The following is a 24,095-nucleotide window of genomic DNA, read 5'->3' as shown; positions in this document are numbered from 1 at the left end:
TACTTGTCTTTCATAGGGACCTTCCATTTCTAATGCGTGCTCGTGTACGTACATACAAACATATACATATATCCATATCCATATCCATATACGTATCCGTATTCATATACATATTCATATCCATAGCGTACCCGACCATGAAGGTTCGGTAGTTTCACATACCCCGCTATGACAAGGCTCGGTGATTATACATACACAGCCTACCAAGGCTCGGTGGTATCCGTACCCAATCGGTGGTGTGCGCGTGATAGGTATTATACCCGGCTATATAAGCTCGGTGTCACGTAATAGTCATACATACTTAGACGCGTATACATAAGGGTCCATAAGTATCATTTGCATCATTACCATTATCGTTTTTGTCACGTCTATCCTTGGAGGATCAACTATCATATAAAGAATGCAATGGAATCGGGAAAGTATCGAGGATCATAAGCTTTAGTAGCTTTAGAGATAGAATCATTTGGACATTATAGAACTCGGGGATGTATATATATATATATATATATATATATATATATATATATATATATATATATATATATATATATATATAGCCAAGGAACCATGCCTTATTGAAAGAAGGGTTAGCCCTACATACCTCTTTGTCTTCTCAACTATCTAACGTTCACCGTTGAAGCTTGAATAATCTACATTTAGAAGGATTCATGCCATGGTTAAGCCTTAATGACATTCTTAAATTCAAACTAGAATAATTCATAGTCTAATGAAAATTGGGCAGCATTTCCCCTATTTCGTCAACTTCCACCATATCACAAAACAACTCCCAATAGTCACAATAACATCTATAATACACTCATAATACCCAATTCAAGTAATCTCATTACACTAAGCCTTCAATATTCACCCCTATGTTCAACTCATACTAGCAACTTCATACCCATTTAGCACATTTTCATATAATACTTCTTCATCACCATTATTACGTTTCAAAACATAGTCATATCCATATCATACTAAGAATCATGACTACATATAGATTACTACTCATAAACATCATAAAAGCTACATTTAGACTCCATTTTCTACTTTCTTCTTCTACCCAAGTTTTTCTACAACCAAACATTCTCAACAACATGAAATAACATGAAAACTAACCTTTTCATCCCATGGAAACAAGATTTGGAGCAGCTATCAACTTTATGCAAAACCCTAGCTACAATGCCCAAGTTTTCTTGTAGTCTACAAACCCTAAGAAACCTTCTAACGTATGAATACTTTGATTCTTGCCTCTTGATCTTTATTTTATCTTGGATTGGGGTGGAATAAGTTTAGAGAAGGGTTTTGAGCTCTCAATACTTGTAGAAGATGAAAAATGAAATAAAAGAACCAAGGGCAACTATTTATACAATAACTAAAAATACGCCCCGACGGATACTATACGGACACTTATACGGTCCGTATAACATTGTACGGTCAGTATAAGTGGCTGTGGTTCACCACCATGAAAAACATCTCCCTGCTGGGGGTTATACGGACCCCTTATACGGACCGTATAAAGTTATACGGACCGTATAAGTGGTCGTATAACTCCACTTCCCTGAAATGATTTCCGTCGTTTCGTTTGATCTCCAATCCTTATGGAACCTTCTTAACACTTGTTTAACACTTCATTACCAATCTAAGGAGAGTTACAACTCTTCTTTAAGACATCATTAAGTCAACATTAGCTCGGTACCTTACGAAATTTTCCAAAACATAACATGTACTTTGCCCTTCTTAAGGAACTTTCTCCTCTTACTTCCAACCTCTTTGAAATCTTAACTAGGATCGTTAAATAACCTTTCTTACTTATAGAAACATCGTATTCGTCTCACCCTGCATTAGTCTATCTATCTCATGACGACATGAAATTTTTACGAGGTGTAACACTGCGAACCCGTGGGACTTAAAAAGTAAACACATGTACAAGAGATAGAATTAATGTTCAACTTCTGAAATGCACACATGTTAGTCCCTGCTTAGAGTACAATTTCAGTTGCTTTTTGTACAACTTATTGTTGTTGTGTTCGTCCATCTTGGACGTTTATACATAATAAGAAAAATATATAATAGAAAAATAGACATATATTTTTCGTAATGTGGCCAAGCAATATGGGACGAAGGGAGTACTTCATTTATTAATTTTTAAAGAACGTGAAAAGTCAAGTATAGTAATGTGGCCAAGTAATATGGGACGGAGGGAGTGCTTCATTTATTAATTCTTAAAGAACGTGAAAAGTCAAAAGTGAACAAGTAAAAGTGCACGGAGGAAATAAATGTGTCGGAGAATTAAAATTGAAGTGCATACATGTATACATGAGAAGAGAATGAATATTCAGCAAGAACGTGAAAAGTCAAAAGTGAACAAGTAAAAGTGCATGGAGGAAATAAATAGCTGTGGGAGAATTAAAATTGAAGTGCATACGTGTATACATGAGAAGAGAATAAATATTCAATACTATGACATATGTCCACGTGGGATTTATTAATTCTTAAAAGAACGTGAAAAGTCAAAAGTGAACAAGTACAAATGCACGAGAAAATAAATTTGTGTAGGAGAATTAAAATTGAACTGCATACGTCTATACATGAGAAGAGAATAAATATTTAGCAAGAACGTGAAAAGTCAAAATTGAACAAGTAAAAGTGCACGGAGGAAATAAATGTGTCGGAGAATTAAAATTGAAGTGCATACGTCTATACATGAGAAGGGAATACATATTAAGTACTATGACATATATCCACATCGGATAAAATAATAGCTGGTTAAAGTGTACAAGTTATATATCTTTTGGTACAAACATTCATTGCGTGTACAATTTATAAAACTTTTGGTACAAGTAGTCAATGTTGTGTTGGTCCCTCTTCCACACTTATATATAATAGAAAGGTACCAACTATGTACTACAAATTATTTGAAGTCATGCTGAATTAGCAAAAAGGAGACCTATTCTGCTGCGGTGGCATATTCTAAGCAGTGGCGTACGCAGGATTTTTTGTAAGCGGTGTCAAATTGCTAATCTTTCCCCAGGATCAAATTCTAAGAAATTTAAATTAACTTTTTCACTTTGTCGACCTCGTTGCAATTCATTGGAGCCTTCTTCTCTTAAGTTAGAAGGATTTTGAGATGTTGAACTTGATTTTGGAAGATTGGAAGAGGCTTTAGAAAAATATCTGTCCAGTGAATTTAATCTGAGAGGGGAGGGGAAAAAAAAGAAGTAAACTTGGAGTAGAAAAATTAAAACCGCAACAGGCAGCAGCGGAAGTACACTTAATATAAAAATACGTAAAAATAGGCCGGATTAATGATGCACTCGCTGAGGCTCGAACACGGGGAGATCGCTAAACCATCCACGCACTAAACCAGCAGACCAACGCATTCGATTTGTGTAAGAAGTGTCATTTATTTTATTTGTATATGTATTCTGGCTTTTCAGATTATATATCTATATATATACAAAAAAATTCGATGAAGGGGTGTCTGACACCCCTAAGCATAGGGTTGGTCCGCCCCCGATTCTAAGAGCCACCACATAAACATAATATCCTGATTGAAATACTACACCTTTTTTTTGTGGCTCTGGTTTATTGCCTGCATTATTAGGTAGCACAAGAGCCGTGTTTAATTCTAAATAATCAGTGGTTAGTCGCTATTAATGATTTGTCCTTTTCAGGTGATCAGGACAGACAGAGTGATAAGAGAGACATGATCAACCTGCTTTGTTTGGACTTATCTGAGTAATCAAATTAATTAGCAGTATGCAACATGCCGTCCGTCCATATTTTAAGTACGTCCCAGGATCACTTTGAACAAGACAGGCAGTATTTCTACGTGTTTTTTCTTCTTTTCCAACAGTCTGATTCGGAAATGGTGCATGTATGATGTAATCCTATGAACCTATTTCTTTAAGATCATTTTATTTGCTCAAACCTCTTTTGTCCCGGTTTTTGTTTTGTCCTTGTCGTACCTTTCTTGACAGCAAGGATTCAGTTACATATAAGTTAGCAATAATATTCATTCTATGACTTTCCACTCTTTCAATAACTTTTTTCTTTTTAGGCTTTATATATTTAGATTCCATTAACTTCAAATTTATTTTATTATTTTTATTGACATGTCTCATAATACAGAAATGTTATAACATATCTAATATTTGACGTCTCACATTATAAGTTCCAGGGAGATGTGCGGACGTGAACCGTTTTTCTCCCTTTCACAACAAAAAATATCTCCGTGATTTTAAAAATAAAATAAGTCTACCTATTTCTTTTTAACGAATAAACCCCACCCACCATAAAAGAAAATTACGACATGGATTTAAAAAAATAAGTATATTAAGAAAATGAATATACTCATTTTTCTAAAACCACATAACATTTTTAAATAAAAAAACAAGCTAAATGATTTTCTAAAAAATTGTGTCAGCAAAAAGGTATATTTGTGCTTTTGGTGTAAGAGCAGGGGTATATATGCACTATTTTTTAACAAGGAGTATATCTGCTCTAATCACAAAGTTGAGGCATATATTTGCACTGTTTCCCATTTTTTTAAAACGTCACCTGGTTTTTTTATAGTGATTTTCCTAAATTTTTAAAAATAAATTTCAAGTTTAAAAAACTTATTTTGACCAGCTTTCAGGTAAAAAATTTTCACTAACAAAACTTTAATTTTTTGTTCAAGTCAATTACATCTTCAAACACAATTTCACTTGCGGAATCCATTTTTTACTGACTTCTAAAAATTTTACTTTTTCAAACACCTATGAAAGGCCCATTTGGCTATGCTACTAAATTATGATTTGAAGTTGAAATTTTATCCGGACATGCAATTTGAATTTCAAAAGTTGTATTTTTTTTTTCTCATAAACATGAAAATTTCATAATTTGTGAAAACTATTAAAATTTTCCCAACTTTTATTACAATCTTACTGAGTGAGCACACCATAATTCATAAATAAAGTATCGGAATATCCTCGTGCCGCATTAATAAGTACATATCTCTATGTTTCTTTTATAAATTTGTGATGATTACATAATTTCAAATACACATAACGTTACAAAGATTGAATGGTCCAATAAAAACAACAGTAGTAGCTAGCTATTCTTTAATATAATCCTCTAACATGATATGGACAATCTCTTCACGTTGAACATGATTCTTTTTTGCCAAATTTAAACTTAAATGATGGGTCTTTGTTTGCAAGATATAAACTTATGAGTTAAGTTTTACATTGAAAAAAAAAATGAAATCACAACTTGAATTTTGAAAAATTTAGAATTTAAGATCATGAGAAAATTGAAATTTAAGTTTATTCGCATCGCTAATTTCAAATCAAAACTTCAAATTTAAGCCTCAAATTAAATGGCCAAACACCTACTAAAAAATAAAGAGACAATTTATTAGCATAAAATAAAGCCTTATAGATTTTTTTCACTTTTATATATATAGACATCTTCTGAAGATTCCAAATGTGATTTGAGATCTTCCCACATGGGTCCTCCATCTTGGTTACATTCAAGACATTGCATCTCAGAAGAAAACAGAATCAGTTAAGGAATCACTGAGACCAGCTCATACACAACTCCAAATCTGGACAATTATGTCTTATTACTAACAACCATACCCAAACACATAGAATACTCACATCGCTAAAAACAAATAGTACTAGTAACTAACATCTCTCAGGTAATTACTCAGTCTTGAATCTTGATCCTGAACACGAAGAAGATCCAAAATATGGGACACTGAAACATATGCATCCTCTTCTTTAAGGCTTGACCACTGGAACTTTTGCTATGGATTGCTGCTGTGCTTGTTGAGGTTGAAGCAACTGAAGATTTGCCCTTGAACAAGAACGAGCCATTTCGCCAGCCAAGGGAATCACTGGCAAGTTGTCGCAGTTGCAAATCTCAACCATGAAGCCATCTGGATCATGGAAAAATAACTGATCAACGTATATACCTCCTTCTTCCACCAGATGCCTCACGTATTTTATTCCCATTTCTGTCAGCTTCTTCTCCACTGCATCTATGCTCTCACACTGCTCATCCAACAAAAGTTTAATTAAAACTAAATTTCCATACATGAAGATACTCTATACAAAATCACTATTCATACACATCAACTGCTAGTTAATAGAGGTAGATTCAGAATTTAGAGGGCGGAGTCATAAGCCTGTCTATGGTTCAGCGGTAGCTTTGACTTAGACTTTTTATTTGCATTTAAAAATCTATTTAATAAGAATAAATTAAAATTTTACTTAATAGGAATAAATAATTTATTCGAAACCCAATAAGCTGTAAACTCAAAATCTTTGTTCCACCTTTAAGTGAACTCATTATACTTTTCAAATCACAAATTATGAATCCTGATTATTTTACTAAATTTTGTATATATATAATATGTTTCGTGTCAAAAGTACTGAATTTAGTTAAACACGTAGCACTTTAACTTATACGCGCTTCTGTTAGAGAACAGAAAAAATTACCTGGAAAGAGATATGGTTATCTTTGGGATTGATTTCAGTTTTCATTGGCATTTTCTCAGGATCTTCCGATTGAAGTAAATGAATCCCAATTCCGTAACTAAACAGCCTGCCATACAAGAAACAACAAGATATACACGGAATCTCAGTACACAAAACGACAAACAATTGGTAAACTAAAGATTCAAAAAGAATCATAATTAATCTAATCATAAAAAGTCGAAAAGGGATTGCGGAAGTAGCATCAAATTACCAAGCGCCATTAAAATTGAATGATCCAGGCCTCCTAACAGGCACAAAACCAAGAACATTCTTGTAGAATTCAATGGATTTTTCAACTGATCTGCAAACTAGGGAGATGTGATTCAGGGATGTCAAGGCCAATGGATTTCCAGTATTCCCCTTCATATTTTTTTAAACCTTTTTTTGTTCTCAACCAAGATTATAAATTCAATTAAGAAATTAGAACAAAAGATTGAAATAACAACGACCAAATCAATGAACTAGCAAATAGATAAGATCGAAAAGAGATCAGAGAGGGATATGAATGGATGTTAAACGAAAGATTAGGAAAAAGTCTCGATAGGTTTGGTCGGGCGAATTTGTAAAGGAAACGAAAGACCATGTAATACAAAAAGATGAATTAAGTAGCTCATTTATAGAAGCCCCGGCTCTGTTTTGTTTGACAGCTGTGGCATATCTGGCCCACTTTATAATATGGATGTGATTGACACGTAGGTCCACATTGCTGACTTGGATTGCTATATGAATCTACCATTTATTTGGCTCTCACACGTAAGCAGTTTCCTTCTCTTGCTCCATCTTTTTGCTTATCTATCCCCGCAAATAGGGTACTCCGTCAGTGTCCCGTGAGCTATTTGCACATTGCTTGAGAAAATACTAATTTTTAGATAAAAAGAGGTATTTTGACTAAAATTTTCATAATTAAGTAGATATTGACCATTGAAATTTGATCAATTAATACTTAATAAGGACAAATTTGGATAGATAAGATTATTTTTCTTTAATTTGATAAGTAGACACTCTTTTTAAATAAAAACTAAGTATACACACTTTTTGAACCGGAGTGAGTATTCTTCTGAATATTCATATATTTGACCCGGCAATTCTCATCATTTCCATCTTTGAAAAGAAGTTTTTCTTTGGAAAATAAGAAGTCTAAATATTGCTTATTCAATTGGCGATAAATATCGAATAGATTTTAGATTTGGATATAAGACAGAACGAAGAAATTGAGGTAGAATTTCATATAGTTTGCTAGATTCTTTCTTCAAATATAGTTAACAAAGAGTAAAAATAGATCCAATTAGATTAACAAGTCAATTGCACCTTGAATCGCAACCTCGTGATAATTTTACTCTTTTTTTTAATATTTTTTTTATTACATGGGAGTAGGAGAAGGGGAAATGAGGATGATTACAATGTGGGGATTCGAACCCTCACCAACAAAGTGAAAATTCAGATAGTCAATCAACTGAACTGCTAGATCCCTACAACCTCGTGATAATTAAATGACCTTCTGAATACATTTTGTGCAGGACCTAATTAACAAGAAAAAAATGCAACTGGATACCTACCAATTTGGCCATCTTGTCGTGGCCTAAGTCCCCTCGAAACCGTCACCAGAGGCTGAATTAGAATTTCGCCTATTGATTTGACAGAACTCGATAATTTTAGTTTAATATTTTTTTCAAAATTCACTTAATATATACAAAAATTTATCAAGAATCCTCTAAGCTGCATTTTCTAATTCATTACCCATAAATTCAAAAACCTAACTTAAACCTTTGACCGTCTCCTGTATGCTATAGGTGAAGAATCTAGAACCTCCTTCCATATCTACCTATCCACGTGTTTGCTTAGAAGTATCTTGTTAACTTTTTAATTTATCTTGAATTAAGTAGTAGATTCAATGACCTTATAACACGTAATGAACTCTGACTTTACATATATCAAAGCCGCCGAAAGTGCTTGCGGTGGACTATATTGGCCGAAATAAATTTTTTGATTCGTGGATATATCGTATCAAGCTTATGAAAAGAATTAAATTTTTGCTAGCGGTTATTTATGATAAAAAATATTGAAATTATGAAATTTTATTTATCTTATTTAGTCTATTTTGAAAAAAATCTATATTAAATATATTTTTCTTAACAAGATGCTGAATGATTCTTATGTTTTCGTATCGACAACTCAATTTAATTAAAACGTTGACGAGTAATTGGTTGATAATTGGAAGCTCAATCAAACGTGTACATACTGGATCACATGCATGCATCTCTCAATTGGATCCTGGTTCTCCAACCTTTTATGATACAACTGTTTTTATTCAATTCACATATAAAGTAAAGACAGTAGGAGTACTGGAGTAAACACGAGAGTATCAGAATAGTTTGATGTCAACGTCGTGGAAACATAGTTGCCCGTGCCACTAATTAAAAAAGCTCGCCAAACAAATGTACATACTATAGACTTAGCATATTTCTGACTAAGATTGGATGGTTTAAAATAGACAATAGATTAAGATAGTTATAGGGCACTCACCGACAAATAGTGAGCTTTCTTGTCTATCTGGGTAACTCATTCTAAAATCTATTTACAGATGTGGAACTAATGGGTAACAGTTTAAAAATAAGCCGTTCTTTTCTTGATTAATTTATTCATAAGATGAATAATTTCGAAATTAAATTTGGAAAAAGGTACCATACTAATTCTTTTAACTCAGCGGTCGAGTAACGCATTGTAAGGCATAATTTTTTATTTCACGGCTATAATACATTGATACTCATACTCTATTGCATACGTATTTGTTTAGGTTGTCTTTCCCTTCCTCTTTTGCGTTAAAAATTTACTGTACTTCATTACTCTGAAAGCGGAAACGCACTATGTGTGCTTTCTAAAGAAGGAGAAAAGAAAATACTTTCCATTTGCTTTCTCACGTTTTATCCTTGTCGATTTTGCACTAAGTTGATTTTACTGAACATCCGCATGAAATTGTTGAAACCTGAAAGTGACACAAATCGCTCAGTTGGTGTATCACAACACAAGTTATAATACAGTCCAGCTAGCTCTCCATTTCCATTTCCATTCCCCTTTCCTTTCTATGTTTTTTTACATAACTGATATTTTCTACTCATTTCATACAGCAAATCATTACTACTTGAAACTAATCTTTTTCCTTATCGATGGGTGTCAAATGGACGGGTTGAGAAACTTAAGTAATTGGCCAATCAAATTTGAGGTGATAAATGGGTTGGTATATCGACCCAAAAAAATTAATGGGTTGGGTTGAAATGGGCTAAAAATGGGTTGGGTCATGACCCGCCCAACTTGACCCAGTTTTTTTGATGGGTCTATTTTCTAGAAAAATATTTTCGTGGAAAATATTTTCTTTTTCTAGAAATACATTTTTCGCGAAAAATATTTCAGTCGATTTTTCAAAGATATTTTTGAGGAAAAAATTTTCCGTGGTAAATATGTTCGAGCAAAACTTTTTTCGTGAAAAGTATTTCCCTTCATATCAAACACACTACAAACTTATAAGATACGTGATACAAGAAAAGTGTACATATATAAAGAAAAAAAAAACTAAAGTAAATTCAAGCAATAAATTCAAATTTAAGTAAATCTTAAAAACGGGCTAGAATTGGACTAATATTGGGCTAAGTTGGAGATTACTTTAAAATGAGTTATGTTGGGTTGGGCTAAAATCAGCCCAATGTGAAATTATCTTGAGCCCAACCCATAAAACTTTGGACGGATTGGGCGGGTAATCACCTTTTGGGCTAAATTTTACCCCGTAGATGCATTTGTCACTGGGTATTACGTGACACTGACATAGTAAACTTTTTTTAAATAACATTATCAAAAATGTTATGGCTGACTAGCTATTAGCAGTTTATCATGCAAGGAACTAGATCCAAGGCTACGGATGCTAAGTAAATTACATAGCCGCTGATGAAGAATTACAAATAAAATGTTGTACTATAAAGAATCACCCAAGAAATAGTATTTTCTGAATGTTTACTCTTTTGCAATGATGAATGAATGACATATACAAAATCCTTGAGACTAATAAACCATCAAACCAGTTCTCTCTTTGGAGCAAATATATGGTCGTGATCTCAAAGGTACATGTATTTAGCCGGACGTGCAAGATATGATATGATCCAGTAGACGTTGTCAAGATCATAGCTACCTGCCCAGCAAGCATCTTACTTCGCTTCAAAAACAATTTCAATTTAGCCATGAATTGGTCAGCTGGAGAAAATGCATTATGCATGCCAAAGAACATAACAGAATATGCGTATTGTAGATGATCAGTAGATCTATACACCTTAAGTTTACTAAACAGAAGCTTCCGATGCCAGGCTTTGACACTTACGTGGCCAAAGATAAATAGTGAAATTACAAGCATATAATGAGAAGCTTTGCTTCGCTTTGGTTAAGGTTAACCAATATATCGGACCATACTTTGGAGGAATCGGTAACCAGCACAGAGTTGATCTGGTCTTGATTTCCATATGATGTTGAAGATATTTGGAGTAGAACCTGAAAGGAATATTCTATAGCGAGTTTAAAATTTAAATTTTATGGATTCAAGCTCGGGATTCTATGCAATTCATTTAATTTACAGGTAAAATCAATTTCTTGTCCTTGATGAATTTTTTAACACATATATAAGCTCGTGCCAATGCTAGTGAATTCAAATGAATTAATCTATAACTTGCACTCACACCAATCCCTGGGAATGTCATTGTGGTATCTGGGCGCCTGGCTTTTCAGTGGACTATGTCCCTTCTGTAAAGGGGGGAAATCCATGGGCAATTCGCAGAATGCCCTTATTTCGGGGTGGTCTTTAAATTTTTGTCCTTTTGCCTAAAAATTTTTAGGTTCCGAATTTGAATCCATGCTTAGTCAAAAATTTAAAAAAAAAAAAAAAATCGCAAGTCATGAGTTTGCCTTAAGGTAGCATTATAGGCAAACTCTTCCTTGTAAGCAAACTCTGCCTTATAAGGCAGAGTTTTGCCTTAAGATAGCATTGCATGCAAACTCTACCTTGCGAATCCAAATTCCGCCTTGCGAATATTTTTTTAATTTTTAATTGAGTGAGGGTTCGAACCTAGAACCTTGGGATATTTTCAGCCACTTTGAGGGGCAAAAATTAAAGACTAACGCCTTTGAAGGGAAAAAATTAAAGGCCAGCAATTTGAGGGGCAAAAATTAAGATCAACGCTTTTGAAGGGCAATCCGTGCAAAAAAAAAATGAAAATTCATTGGGAAAAGGACGCAAATGGCCATCCAGGTGAAACTATTGACATCCGATGGCCCAAAAATCATAAAGGTCATTTTTTAGCCTTTTCAAAATAATTCCATTTTCTAGCCATTTTTCAACTAATTCCTGCATATGTATATAAACTGTATCATTGTTGTATATGTATCACTACTGTATATTTATAGAAAATGTATCATACGTATAGAAACCGTATCATTGTTGTATAGAATATGTATCACTAGAGTATATGTATAGGAAATATAGCATTGTTGTATAATTTGTGTAGTATAAATGTATAATCAATGTATAATTAGAAAATATCTCCGTTCCAGAACCGTACGTGAGATTATCATTGGTGTATAATTTTTGTTTAATAAAGGTATAATTAATGTATACTTACTAATTATACACATATTATACATGTTTTGGGATATTTCTTGAAGGCTCAATTAATGTATACTTACTAATTATACACATATTATACATGTTTTGGGATAATTTTTTGAAGGCTCAACATGAATTTTTTTGTCGATCTTACAAATAGTCTTGTTCTTATTGTAGCGAACATTTAGTGGCGACTTTTCGTTCTTTTGTAGAGACTAAAAAAAGTCTGATTATATATTTTTTGGTAGTGAATGGGCTGCTGGGCTAGTGCTTGGCAATACTTTGAGCCGAACGGCCAATTTGGGATATTAAGCCCAAACATTGGCCAAACAAATTCTGATGGTCATTGTATGTCCTTTTCCCAAATTCTCATTATCTCGGAGTATTACTTGTAAATTCGAAAATTTATAATACTGATTATTTCTAAAAATAAAGTCTAAAAGTAGCCAGCGAAGTTATCTGGGAAATCTACATGGCATAACTAACTCTAGTATATATTTATATTTAGTAGCTATAGTTTAGATTAATTATATCCTATAGCTAAGAGTAATATTGTCACGCCCCAAATCTGGAGCGGCGTGACCGGCACTCGGTGCCAAACTAGGCCCGAGCGAACCACTCTAAATCTGAAACTCTGCTAAGGCCTACCTGCACACAGACAATACCAACAAGCCGGCGAGGCCGTAATCTGGATATATATATATATATATATATATGTTGACTATCTAGTCTGAACTGGGTACTATCTCGTCTGAACTGGGCACACACACCCCCAAAATATATATACACAACTGAGCAAGCCGACAAGGCTACTATATAAGCTGAACAACAAAACTGAGAGCTAACAAGGCTACATAACATCCCAACTACATACAACTGTCTACAGACCTCTAGGGGACACGAGCTGCAGAAAGGACAGGACAAGGCCCCGTCACAACCATATATATATACATGTCAAAATAGCATACCAAAAAGGACTGCAGCTCCGATCCAAGTGGAGCGCACTGACTGCAGCTGAGTGGAAGGCCTACTGAGCTGGATCATCTGTCTGGCTACCTGAACCTTCGGGCATGAACGCAATGCCCCCCAGCAAAAGGGACGTGTTATACCCCATTTAAACGGGCTAAATTAGGTACAACATATTGGAGATTCCTAAATTGCTAGTTTTAAGGAGTCGCCACCTAATTAATTTGATGGTGAATTAGGGCACCTATTTCATTAACTACGGTAAAACTAAACTATACCTCCGTTAATGGTCTGCTTAAATTTTAATTCTAGGTAAGGGTTCTAATTATCCTAAAGGGAAGGGGTTAGGCATCCTCTAGGATCCGTTAACTACGGTTTACCGGCCAAACTTAGGTTAATTAATTAAGGTTAAATAAAGTGCTTAAACTTAAGAAAATGACTTATAATATTACTAAAGTTTTAAAGGAAAATATAGTAACGTTATTTAAAATAAGGTTTATAAATGCTATTAGACTTTGAATGAGAATAGTGATGTTATTTTAAAATAAGAATTATAGAAAAAATATAGTAATTTGTATAAAAGAAGATTTTAAATGCTATTTATAATAGTACTTATAATGACTTCAAATAATAACGCTATTTAAAATGGGACTAATAATTTGCATAAAAGGAGATTTTTAGAATGCTATTTGAAATAAAGTTTATAAATGTTACTAATAGTTTAAACGGAAGTAAAATAATGCTATTCAAAATAAGATTTCCGAAATACGATGATTTGCATATAAGTGGAAGAAAATGCGGGTTTGTACGTGTTTTAATAAATATTTGAAACAAAACTAAACGACGAGGTATTAATTGACATCGCATTTAAGAAGTATAAACCGGATTATGTTTTATTAACTACATTCGGTTAAAACATGCATAATTTGGATAAGCCTTAAAATGTTTACAAAATATTCTCTAGTTCCTATTTGCATGTTAGTGGCATTTTAAGATTCCCGGGATAATAAGAATAAAATATGATTTCTATATCTCAAAAAAATATGAATTTACGCTATTGAAAATCAATTATTCTAAAAGTAAATATTATAGATATTAAAAATAACTTTAATATAAAAAGAAGAAAATGAAACTTATGGAACTAATTATTAGTTTTCCTTAAATTAACTACCCATTACTAGAACTAAACCCCACTAAATTCAACTATAATTCACCTAAGCTAAGAGATAAAATAAAACAAAGTGTTAGTCATACTAAGCTAATCAGAATATATAACAAATCAAAGTAGAGGGGAAAGAAGGTCAAATGGGTCGGCCCATTTTAAGGCCAATGCAATCTGTTGTTCTTGTGTGGGCTTTGGCCCGCAGAATTTCTATTTTTTGCTATCTTTGCTGTGGACAGAGTGCTGGACAGAGAATGACTCGGAAGATTTCGTTGGGCTTTTAGCCCAACTCCGAATGCGGAAGAAGCACGAATCCCTCGGACTCGTATGCGGTGGTCTTTTTCGAGTGCAGCGAACTGGATTTTAAGTCTTCAATCTACACTCGGACTCGAAACAACTCCGGAGGCGAACGAAAACAAAAATGACTTAGTATCAAGAAAAATTGTAACTGCTAAAATTAATATTTTTCTTAGGGAATTTCGGGGGTGCCGAAGACTTATTTTTTTTAAGGATTCAAGGCGGCTGAAAAAGACTTTAATTTTTTTAGGGAAATTTTGGCAACTGAAAAGACTTCTTTTCTTTTTTTTTAGAGATGATTCAAGGCGGCTCCAGCCTCTCCCTTCACGACTCCTTAAGCGATTATTTATAGGGGTAAACTAGGGCTTGGCAACTGAAATATTGGGCGGGGTTTTTTTGGTCAAGATATTTTCAAATTAAAATGCTAGGGTTCTGTCGTTGATCAGAAAAAACGAGAAGAAGACAAAATCTATTAAAAATCAGACCAAAAATCAACGAATAAAAAAGAAACGATTTTAGCTTCACAAACGGACGAAGTCCATTTAAAATCTTTCGCATCGCAAAAACAAAAAGAAAGAAGAAGAGAACAAAATTTTAACCTCTTTCCCCGATCGAGTCCGGACGAGAGGGTACAGATATTAATTTAGTTTCCGAATCGGCCATGCATGGCCCGTGACCGTGAAAGGGGATCGTGATCTTGCCACTTTCGTCGACGAAGAGAGACGAGGCGAGAGAGAGAGAGCGAGGGAAACGAGAGAGAGAAAGAGAGAGAGAGAGAGAGGGGTAAGCGGCGAAGAAAAGGAATAGAAACCCTAGTGGTTGCTATTCGCCTTTAAGCGTCGGTTCATTAGAGCGGTAGCGGGCTGGTGGGTTTTGGGGTGATTTCATGAATTAGGCCTTAGCCCAAATAGTTTTAGGATTTAATTATGGACCGAATTAATATGGACTGGTCCGAGAAATAATACGGATTGATTGGGCTCGGATTTGGGCTAATATTGGATGAATGAAAGGAACAATTTGGGCTTCTAAATTTAAATGAAAGACCTATTTTTATTAACTATATGCTAACGTGTGCTAAAATATTATCTAATATAAAATATGTAATTATTAGTGCTCAGATAATAAAATTATATGACGTCGTAATAGCCGTGTGATAATATATTGAAAGTCAAAGTAAATAAACGTTATTATTTAATTATGCGAAGATAAATGCGATGTGTGTGCATAAGCTGATAAAAAATGCTGAAATGATAAAAAATGCGAATAACAATAATAATACTGGTAGTAACAAAATAATAATAATAATAATAATAATAATAATAATAGTAATAATAATAATAATAATAATAGTGATAATAGTGGTAGTATTAACGGTAATAAGATAGAAGATAATAACAGTAGTGACTACAACAAGATAATAAAACGCCAGTATTAATAAAAGTTAATAATGATAGTAAAAATATAAATAATCATTTCCTAAATTTTCAAAAATACTATAAATGTAAATAAATATTTAGGAAAGGCGGGACAAAATTGGGTGTCAACAGGACGTCAGTATGAAACAATTTACCGAGTATGTAAGGCAACAGATAACTGAAGCTGAACTGAAAATGTAATAATTTGGAGGCCAAGAAAAATGCTCTGAATATCTCACCTGACCTGTCTCATATGAAATACAACTCCCAAAGCACAATAAAACATCAATAATTCCATAATCAAAAGATTACATTCAAACTATACTCAATTTAATCCCAAAACTTCTTTTCATAATCAATCCATAATAACAACTTCATACAACCCCTTATACACTCATATACGACAATTCCTTAACATCATTATTATCCCTCATAACAAGATTATGCTCAAAACATACTAATAATTATAACTCAAGTTAATTCACAACTCATTATATCATCAAATGTAAACTTTTCCTCCAATTTTATTCTCCTCAAATCTTAACATAATTACCAAACAAACTCATAAACATGAAACTAAGATAAAATCTTACCTCAAAATTCAAGAACACTTCAATTTCATGGTTACTCCACCTTAAAAATACTCACCCAAACATCTTCAAGAAGAGGAGATAAGTGTAGACCTCACTTGGAACCATTAACCACTTTAATCTTCACTTTGATCCTTGGTTTAGGCTTCAAAATATGTTGGAATATGTTTCGAGAGGTTTATAGGGCTTTCTAGGACTTGGGGTTATGTTAAAAATGAAATAAAAATGACCAAAATTGTCATATAGACTTGTAGGAATATATGTGTCACACCCCAACCTTGGGAGGTGTGGCCGGCACCCGACACCCGAAGGGCCGAGCGAACCAACTGTGATATCCAAACTAAGTAACATGAATCATAGGCCGACAAGGCCGCTGAATAACAATTGTAAGAAGTATATCATAACAACCTCGCAAGTAAAAAGCCCAACAACACATATATGCATAACTAGGGCCGACAAGGCCACAACCAAGAAAGACAACTAGTCAGAAGGCCTGTAAGGCCAAACACAATACCCGTACACCGACCGATAGTCCGTAAGCCTCTAAGAGCACTAATATGCATCAACCGGCTCGGACAAAGGGCCCCGACGTACCCATAGCCATACTCGTATATATATATATATATATATATATATATATATATATATATATATATATATGCATGCATCCTATTTAATGACTCGACCAAACAACTCCGGAGAATGGAGTGCGAACATCCCTGCTGAACTTTGGTATCCTACTGAGAAAGGTACAACAATCCGTCTACCGTACCTGTGGGCATGATCACAGCGCACAAAATGCGTCAGTACGAAAGATGTACCGAGTATGTAAGGCAATAAGCATAAACATAACATAAGCATAAGAGATATAGATAACTTAGGAAAAGATGTAGAGACAACCTGAAACTCTGAACGAGGCCACTGAAGGCGACCATAATCATGACATAAATGAAAATGCATTCCCGTAAAATCATTCCTCACTGTGGAGGCATATATCATATCATATAACAATAATAAATCCCTCTGTGGGGTGAGCTCATCATCATAACATCATCTCTGCCCAACTGATCAGTGGCAATGCACAGCTACATGCCTACCCGGCCGCCTACAACACGGCTCGGTAAAGAAAGAAATACATCTAGGTGCACATATAAGTGCCTACCCGGCCGACTATAGCGGGCTCGGTAATGAAAATAAATATATATATATATATATATATATATATATATAAGTGCAATGCAAGACTGACCTCAGAAGAGTATAATAAAAAGAGTCGGAGTGACCTATCGTCGTTAGCCTCCGACTATCGTTATTGTCGCTATGTTCTTTACCTTTTAATTCAAGAGACAACCACATGGAGAACAGGTAAGATACTTGGTATGAGTTACACATGAAATAGAGTTCAACTCATTCGGATGGTATATGATCAATCCAAGTTTAGCGGAACATTCCAATTCGGTGGCCAAAAGAGATATGTAAGCATGAAAGGCGTTTGAGGCAATCATGTATGAAATAAAGATTAGTCCATCATAAGGAAGCGTATTCATCTCATGTTTAGTGGAAACTTATATCTATGGAAGGTCCGTCATCTTTAAGTGATGCACAAGAAAGATAAGGATACGGGAATACACTTTAATACAAGCTATTTCAGAGAAGAGGTAAGCTTAACCAATTCGGGATATGCCCGACTCAAGTTTTACGAAAACGTTTCAATCGATAACCAAAGAAACATGGAAATATGGGTAGCACTTTAATATAAGTCATGTATGAAGTAGAGGGCTGCTCAAGTAAAAGAATATGATCGACTTATGTCTTCACGAAATGAATGTATCAATGAAACGTTCGTCGAGTTCTAGTCATGCCACAAAAGAGAAGAGAAATCCCTACATACCTCGTCGATGGAGTTATATATGTTTACCGAATCCTTGAATGCCTTACGAATGATTTCCTACATAATACAGACTATTCAAGATCAAAACCAAGGTCATAGCTTATAGAAATCTTCATTTAGACATTTAATCGAGCAACTCATGGGCGTGAATTTATAAGACTTTTTGTAGCGTAATTTCCTCGTAAAACACTACCAAATTCTACTTTTCTACTCCTCCTCATCAATACGATCCAATCCATATCAACACAGCTCCAAACAACACGTCAAAACCACATAAAACAACCCAACTATCAAGCCAAGTCCATAAGAGTTTACAAGAATTGTCAAAGCTTATTCTATGGGGTTTTCATTAATTTCTATGATCAATTACTTGTATAAGTTCAAATAGATCAAAAGGAAGTTAAAATATACCTTAGATGATCAAAATCACTCCAAACTCCAAGTTACTTCAAGGTGAAGTCCTTATCCAAGAAGCAAATTAGCGAAAAAATCACAATTCCGTAGTTGCCATGTTGTTCTTCATGTTAAAGTTGATAGATTTGCTCTTGGTTTGGATTGAGATTGATGGAGGATTAATTGGAGAGGGTTTGAGAGTTTTCCAGGTCTTGAAGATGATAAAATGAAGGGAAAAATCGTGAAAGGCCTTATATAGCTACAAGGCAAAAGTGCAGCCACCGACCTAGAGCACTGTTCCCGTGACAGTTTATGTCCTTGGACGGAAATGCGAATATCTCTCTACTCCGATATCGTATCGACGAACGGTAAAATGCCCTGGAAACTAGACTCGTAGACCTTCGATTTGGTAGGTGGATCATCCTGTAACTCCAAGTATCTTGAGAGAAAATCTCCGAGACATCTGACCCAAATTTCAGTGAAATTTACAAACTTAACTTGCGACGCCCTTTGTCGACTTTCATATTACAACTCGTTTGACTTCCAAACTTAACAAGAGACCATTATACAATTCAAATACTTCATATCATTACTTGTTTAGCCTGTGGAACACTCCTAATCTCACCTAAAAGTACAAGTTATCGTATTTCCAACTTGCCGACTTTTGACGAAACTCATGCTTCTTTGATTCATTTACCCTCCAAATCTTCCGCCACTTACTAATATTATTTATAGAATCTTGTAACCATTTTTATTAATAAAATCAATCCCTTTTGTCCTCAATATAATTTCTTTTGAACTTGCGTTAACTAACTCATGATGCGACTTTAATGTGCGAAAATCTGAGGTGTAACAATATGTGCATGTTGTGAAAGTTGGGGGAATGTTCTAGAGGATTTGGGGTATGTTTAGGGGGCTTTGGATGAATAAATAAGGGGTAAACCCCCTTTTATAGTGCTCTAGAGTCGGTTGGCACCGAGCTAGAGCTTTCCGCGCACTGTAGATGCGCGTTTCTACTATGCCAGCCTGACTTGTAACATTCATAATTCTCTACTCCGACGTCATATCGACGAGCGGTTTGTTGCGTTGGAAACTAGACCTCATGAACTTCAATTTAGGCTTTTGATTTACTTTAAAACTCGTCATATACTAAAAGATATTCTTTCCCCAAGTTGGCTCATATTTTGTTGTTCAAAGTAACGCTCATCTTTTTCCAAAGTCATACTAACTCAATTCCTTCCACTCAATTCCTTATAGGACCTTCCGGAATTCCTCATATGCATCATTTACTTCATAAAATATACTTATTAATGCTTCGTCTTTATACTCCAAGGTTGTTTTACTTAGCCACAGTTCAACATACTTACGCTCAAATTTGATCAGTGCTTCTCCGCAAGTACGGGGTGTAACAAATATGTTAAATACAATTAACAGCTACATATATATTTAAATTGGAATACTTTATTATAATTTTTTCTCATCTTTACTGTTTATGCTCTCAGCCTACGACCGCCGCTGGAGCTCCGGCCACCACTTCGCCGGCAACGATGATGACTGCCGTCACAATGCCTTCCACCATTCATTGTTCATCTGCATGCACCGTTCACCGTGACCCACCGCCAACACCAGATCTGAACTTACACAACGACGCTGTGACTGCCGCCAACCACCATATGACTTGGAAATGATCAAAGCAAAACAAAGAAAGGATAAAAGATCTGAACCAGCCAGATCTTCCCCATTTTGACGGTGTTGTTATTGTTGTTGGCAGTGGTTGTTGTTGTTCGCCGTCTCTCTCTCTTCTCCCTCACTGACGGCGACAACTTACTACTCCGCCGCCCGTAGCATCGTGTCTCCTTCAGCCGATAATTCCAGATCCGGTCATTTTTTGATGCCGGATCTAGAAAATAGTGTTTCTTTATGAGTGTCTTCATTAATTTTTTAGTATACAATTCATTGTATTCATTAATTTTTTAGCATACAATCCAGTGTTTGGGGTGTATTTTATTTCTTGTATTCAGTATTTGAGTGTATTTTAATTTTTAATGCAAAATTGTGTTTGGGGTGTATTTTTGTTTCTTGTATTTTGAAGATTTTTTTTTTTGTATAAAACCGATTTTAAATATAATAAAGTGAATACAGTGTAAAAGTAGCTACAAATGAATACAGTTAAGTGTAATACATTTGACCTGAATACAACTTAGTTGAATACATCTAACTTGAATACAGCGAAATTTGAACTTGAATACAGCGAAATTTGAACTTGAATACAGCGAAATTTGAACTTGAATACAACGAAATCTGACTTAGCCGAATTTTGAATACAATCTACTGTAGCACGTTAATACAATCTACTATAGCTACGAAATGTAATTATTTAAAGTGTAGCTATGCCTAAAAAAAAACCCTTCAAAATGTAGTCATTTATGTAAGTTGCCCAAGTTATTTCTACTTTGTAAAGAAACCAAAATATTCGCTACGGGCTTTTCCTGTGGATTTCAGCCCCAATGACAGTTTTTGGGCCTATAGGCCTAAGACATAAAAGCCCAAGGAGATGTATCACCCATGAAACCAAGAAAACATTCAAATACCTGTGGACTAACTTTGAAGATGGCGCATATATTTTTTTGAATGCCACTCAACGTTAATGGACGAAACCGAGCAAATCTTTCGACATTTTCTGTAAAATTCACAAATTCTGATCCAGTATGAATTTGGGTGAATACACATATTCGAAGTTTTGAACTTCTGGGAAGAAAAAAATGGCAATTAGGTCACTTCTTCGTTGCAGAAGTGTACATTATTTCTCCCAAACACTCTTCCATTGCCATCTTCCTCCACCCAAAAGCACCCAATATCTCCCTTCTTCTTCATTGTTGGCTTATCTTCCCATCTGTAACGGCGTTAACGGCTATCAGTTCATATCCTCTTTTACTGATACAGAAACAAAACAGGAACCTGAAAAGTCAGACCCAAATTCTCCACACCTGGTGAATGAAATTTCTCGAATTCTTAGCGATTACAGAAGCCCTCACCACGATATTGAGTCAGCCCTCAATCCATTTTCCAGCAATATTTCAACTGAAATAGTTGAACAAGTCCTCAAACGTTGCAAAAATCTAGGATTCTCAGCACACAGGTTCTTTATATGGGCACAAAAGTTATCAGGTTTTCGCCATAGTATAGAAAGCTTTCACATTCTTGTTGATATATTAGGAAGTAGTAAACAGTTCCCTTTGATATGGGACTTCCTTGTTGAGATGAGAACGAATAAATCTTGTGAAATTACTCCTGAAATTTTCTGGCTTGTTTTCAGGGGTTATAGTAGAGCTAATTTGCCAGTTGATGCAATTAGGGCTTTTAATAAAATGGTAGATTTTGGGATTAAACCGAGTTTAACTGATCTTGATAAGCTTTTACTTACACTATGTAAAAGAAAGCATACGAAACAAGCTCAAGAGTTCTTCGATAAAGTGAAGGATGATTTCATGCCTAATGTCAAAACTTACAGTATTTTGATTAGGGGATGGGGAGAATTGGGTGAAGTTGCTAATGCACAAAAGCTGTTTGATGAAATGCTTGAAAGAGGCTGTTCAGTTGATTTGTTAGCTTATAATAGTATTTTGGACTCACTATGCAAGGCTGGTAAGATGGATGAGGCTTTCAACTTCTTCATGAAGATGAAGTCTATTGGATTGATACCTGATGCTTTTACTTATTCAATTTTCATTCATGGTTATTGCTCGGTAAATGATATTCATTCAGTTTTCAGGGTCCTTGACCAGATGAGACGGTACAAACTTGTGCCTAATGTATTTACATATAACTGTATCATCAAAAAGCTTTGTAAGACTAACAAGGTTGATGAGGTTTACCAACTGATAGATGAGATGATTAGCGGAGGGGTAAGACCTGATTGTTGGAGTTACAATACAATCCTAGCTTCTCATTGTGATCACAATGAAGCTAACTTGGCACTTAGGCTGATTTCTAGAATGGAAAAGAACGACTGCCTGCCAGATAAACATACATATAATATGTTGCTTAAGATGCTTATTAGGGTGGGTAGGTTTGATAGAGTTGAGAAAGTTTGGGAGAGCATGGAAGACAGGAAATTTTATCCTTCAGTCTCGACGTATGCTGTCATGGTACATGGTCTCTGTCAGAAGAAAGGCAAGCTTGAGGAAGCATGCAAATATTTTGAAACGATGATAGATGAAGGCATTCCGCCGTATACAACGACATGTGAAATATTGAGAAATAGACTAATAGGTCACGGATTTGCAGATCAGACAGGGATACTTGCAGATAAGATGGAAAGAAGTACGTCTAGTTTAATTCAAGAACTAGCAAACGTAATGACAGGTAATAAGGCCTTCGAGAAATTGAAACATGATGAAGAATACTCGGATGAAAGTTTTGAGTGAAAGAATCGAATGTGCTTATAATAGTCTCAGTCCCTTGGTCAAGGTGATACCTACTCTTATCGCATGTCATTTATCGGTTATCACATCCTGCATTCCCGTGTTTTCTGAATAGCAGTGAGTGGTACTGACTTCGCCATCTCCAGACTCCAGAGGAAACTCCTCGCTCAGATTGCAAACAGTAGCCAAAGAGGCAAAACCTTGGCCCGACCTATTACCTTGTGATGGAAAATTATAGTCAAAGAGTGGTGACAATTGGCCTAAGTGAGTTTCTGAATATGTATGCCCCCGTAGCAAAGCCTACAATAATTCTTATGGTCCTGCTGCCCTGTGGTCCAGTTGCTCTTTACCATTCAGTATGTGTAAATGACATCCTAGCTTATAAAGGTCTAGGGTGCAATTGGGAGGGAAAACAAGCTAATTTAAGGTTGTATAAATGGATTTGTAGACGTAGACTTCCAGGTATGTACAAGGTAAAGGAACGAAAGACATGTAGTTATCTCTTGGAGTCCACATTTTGTGTTGGATTTTTTGCATCCTGAAGGCACAAGCTGAAGAGCTATCAGTTTTCAAGAGTAAATAAGGGGGTTTTACCAAAAAGGAAACAAAATCAACTAGGGGTTGCAAGGGCTGTTTGCTAGTTGAATGATGCCTTTTTCGGGGTAACTCGTGTCAGGGCATATTAAGGACATTATCCTTTTGTGTTTGAATGGGAACATTTGAAGTAAATATTTAATTGTGAGACATTTTTAGGAAATGCCATGCAGATGGATAAGTTATCGATCTGTT

The 24,095-nt window shown here is 35.0% G+C and overlaps 2 protein-coding genes across 2 annotated transcripts; one reads left to right on the top strand and one right to left on the bottom strand.

Annotated features, from left to right (window-relative positions):
* Positions 1 to 5,399: 5,399 nt before the first annotated feature.
* LOC132055652 (glyoxylase I 4-like) lies at positions 5,400 to 7,125 on the bottom strand. Its single transcript, XM_059447591.1, has 3 exons — positions 6,742 to 7,125; positions 6,492 to 6,597; positions 5,400 to 6,044 (listed from the first exon to the last, which is right to left on the bottom strand). Exons 1-3 carry the CDS (start codon positions 6,894 to 6,896, stop codon positions 5,772 to 5,774), a joined length of 534 nt encoding a protein of 177 aa, XP_059303574.1. The 5' UTR covers positions 6,897 to 7,125; the 3' UTR covers positions 5,400 to 5,771.
* A 14,339-nt stretch (positions 7,126 to 21,464) lies between these two features.
* On the top strand, positions 21,465 to 23,385 carry LOC132055651 (pentatricopeptide repeat-containing protein At1g52640, mitochondrial). The gene has a single exon (XM_059447590.1). The coding sequence runs from the start codon at positions 21,645 to 21,647 to the stop codon at positions 23,307 to 23,309; it is 1,665 nt and encodes a 554-aa protein (XP_059303573.1). The 5' UTR covers positions 21,465 to 21,644; the 3' UTR covers positions 23,310 to 23,385.
* The last annotated feature ends 710 nt before the right edge of the window (positions 23,386 to 24,095 follow it).

This window comes from Lycium ferocissimum, chromosome 5, assembly GCF_029784015.1.
Source record: "Lycium ferocissimum isolate CSIRO_LF1 chromosome 5, AGI_CSIRO_Lferr_CH_V1, whole genome shotgun sequence".
Lineage (NCBI taxonomy): Eukaryota > Viridiplantae > Streptophyta > Magnoliopsida > Solanales > Solanaceae > Lycium > Lycium ferocissimum.
Note: the sequence above shows the minus strand (reverse complement) of the source record. Positions and strands in the feature narration are given on the sequence as shown.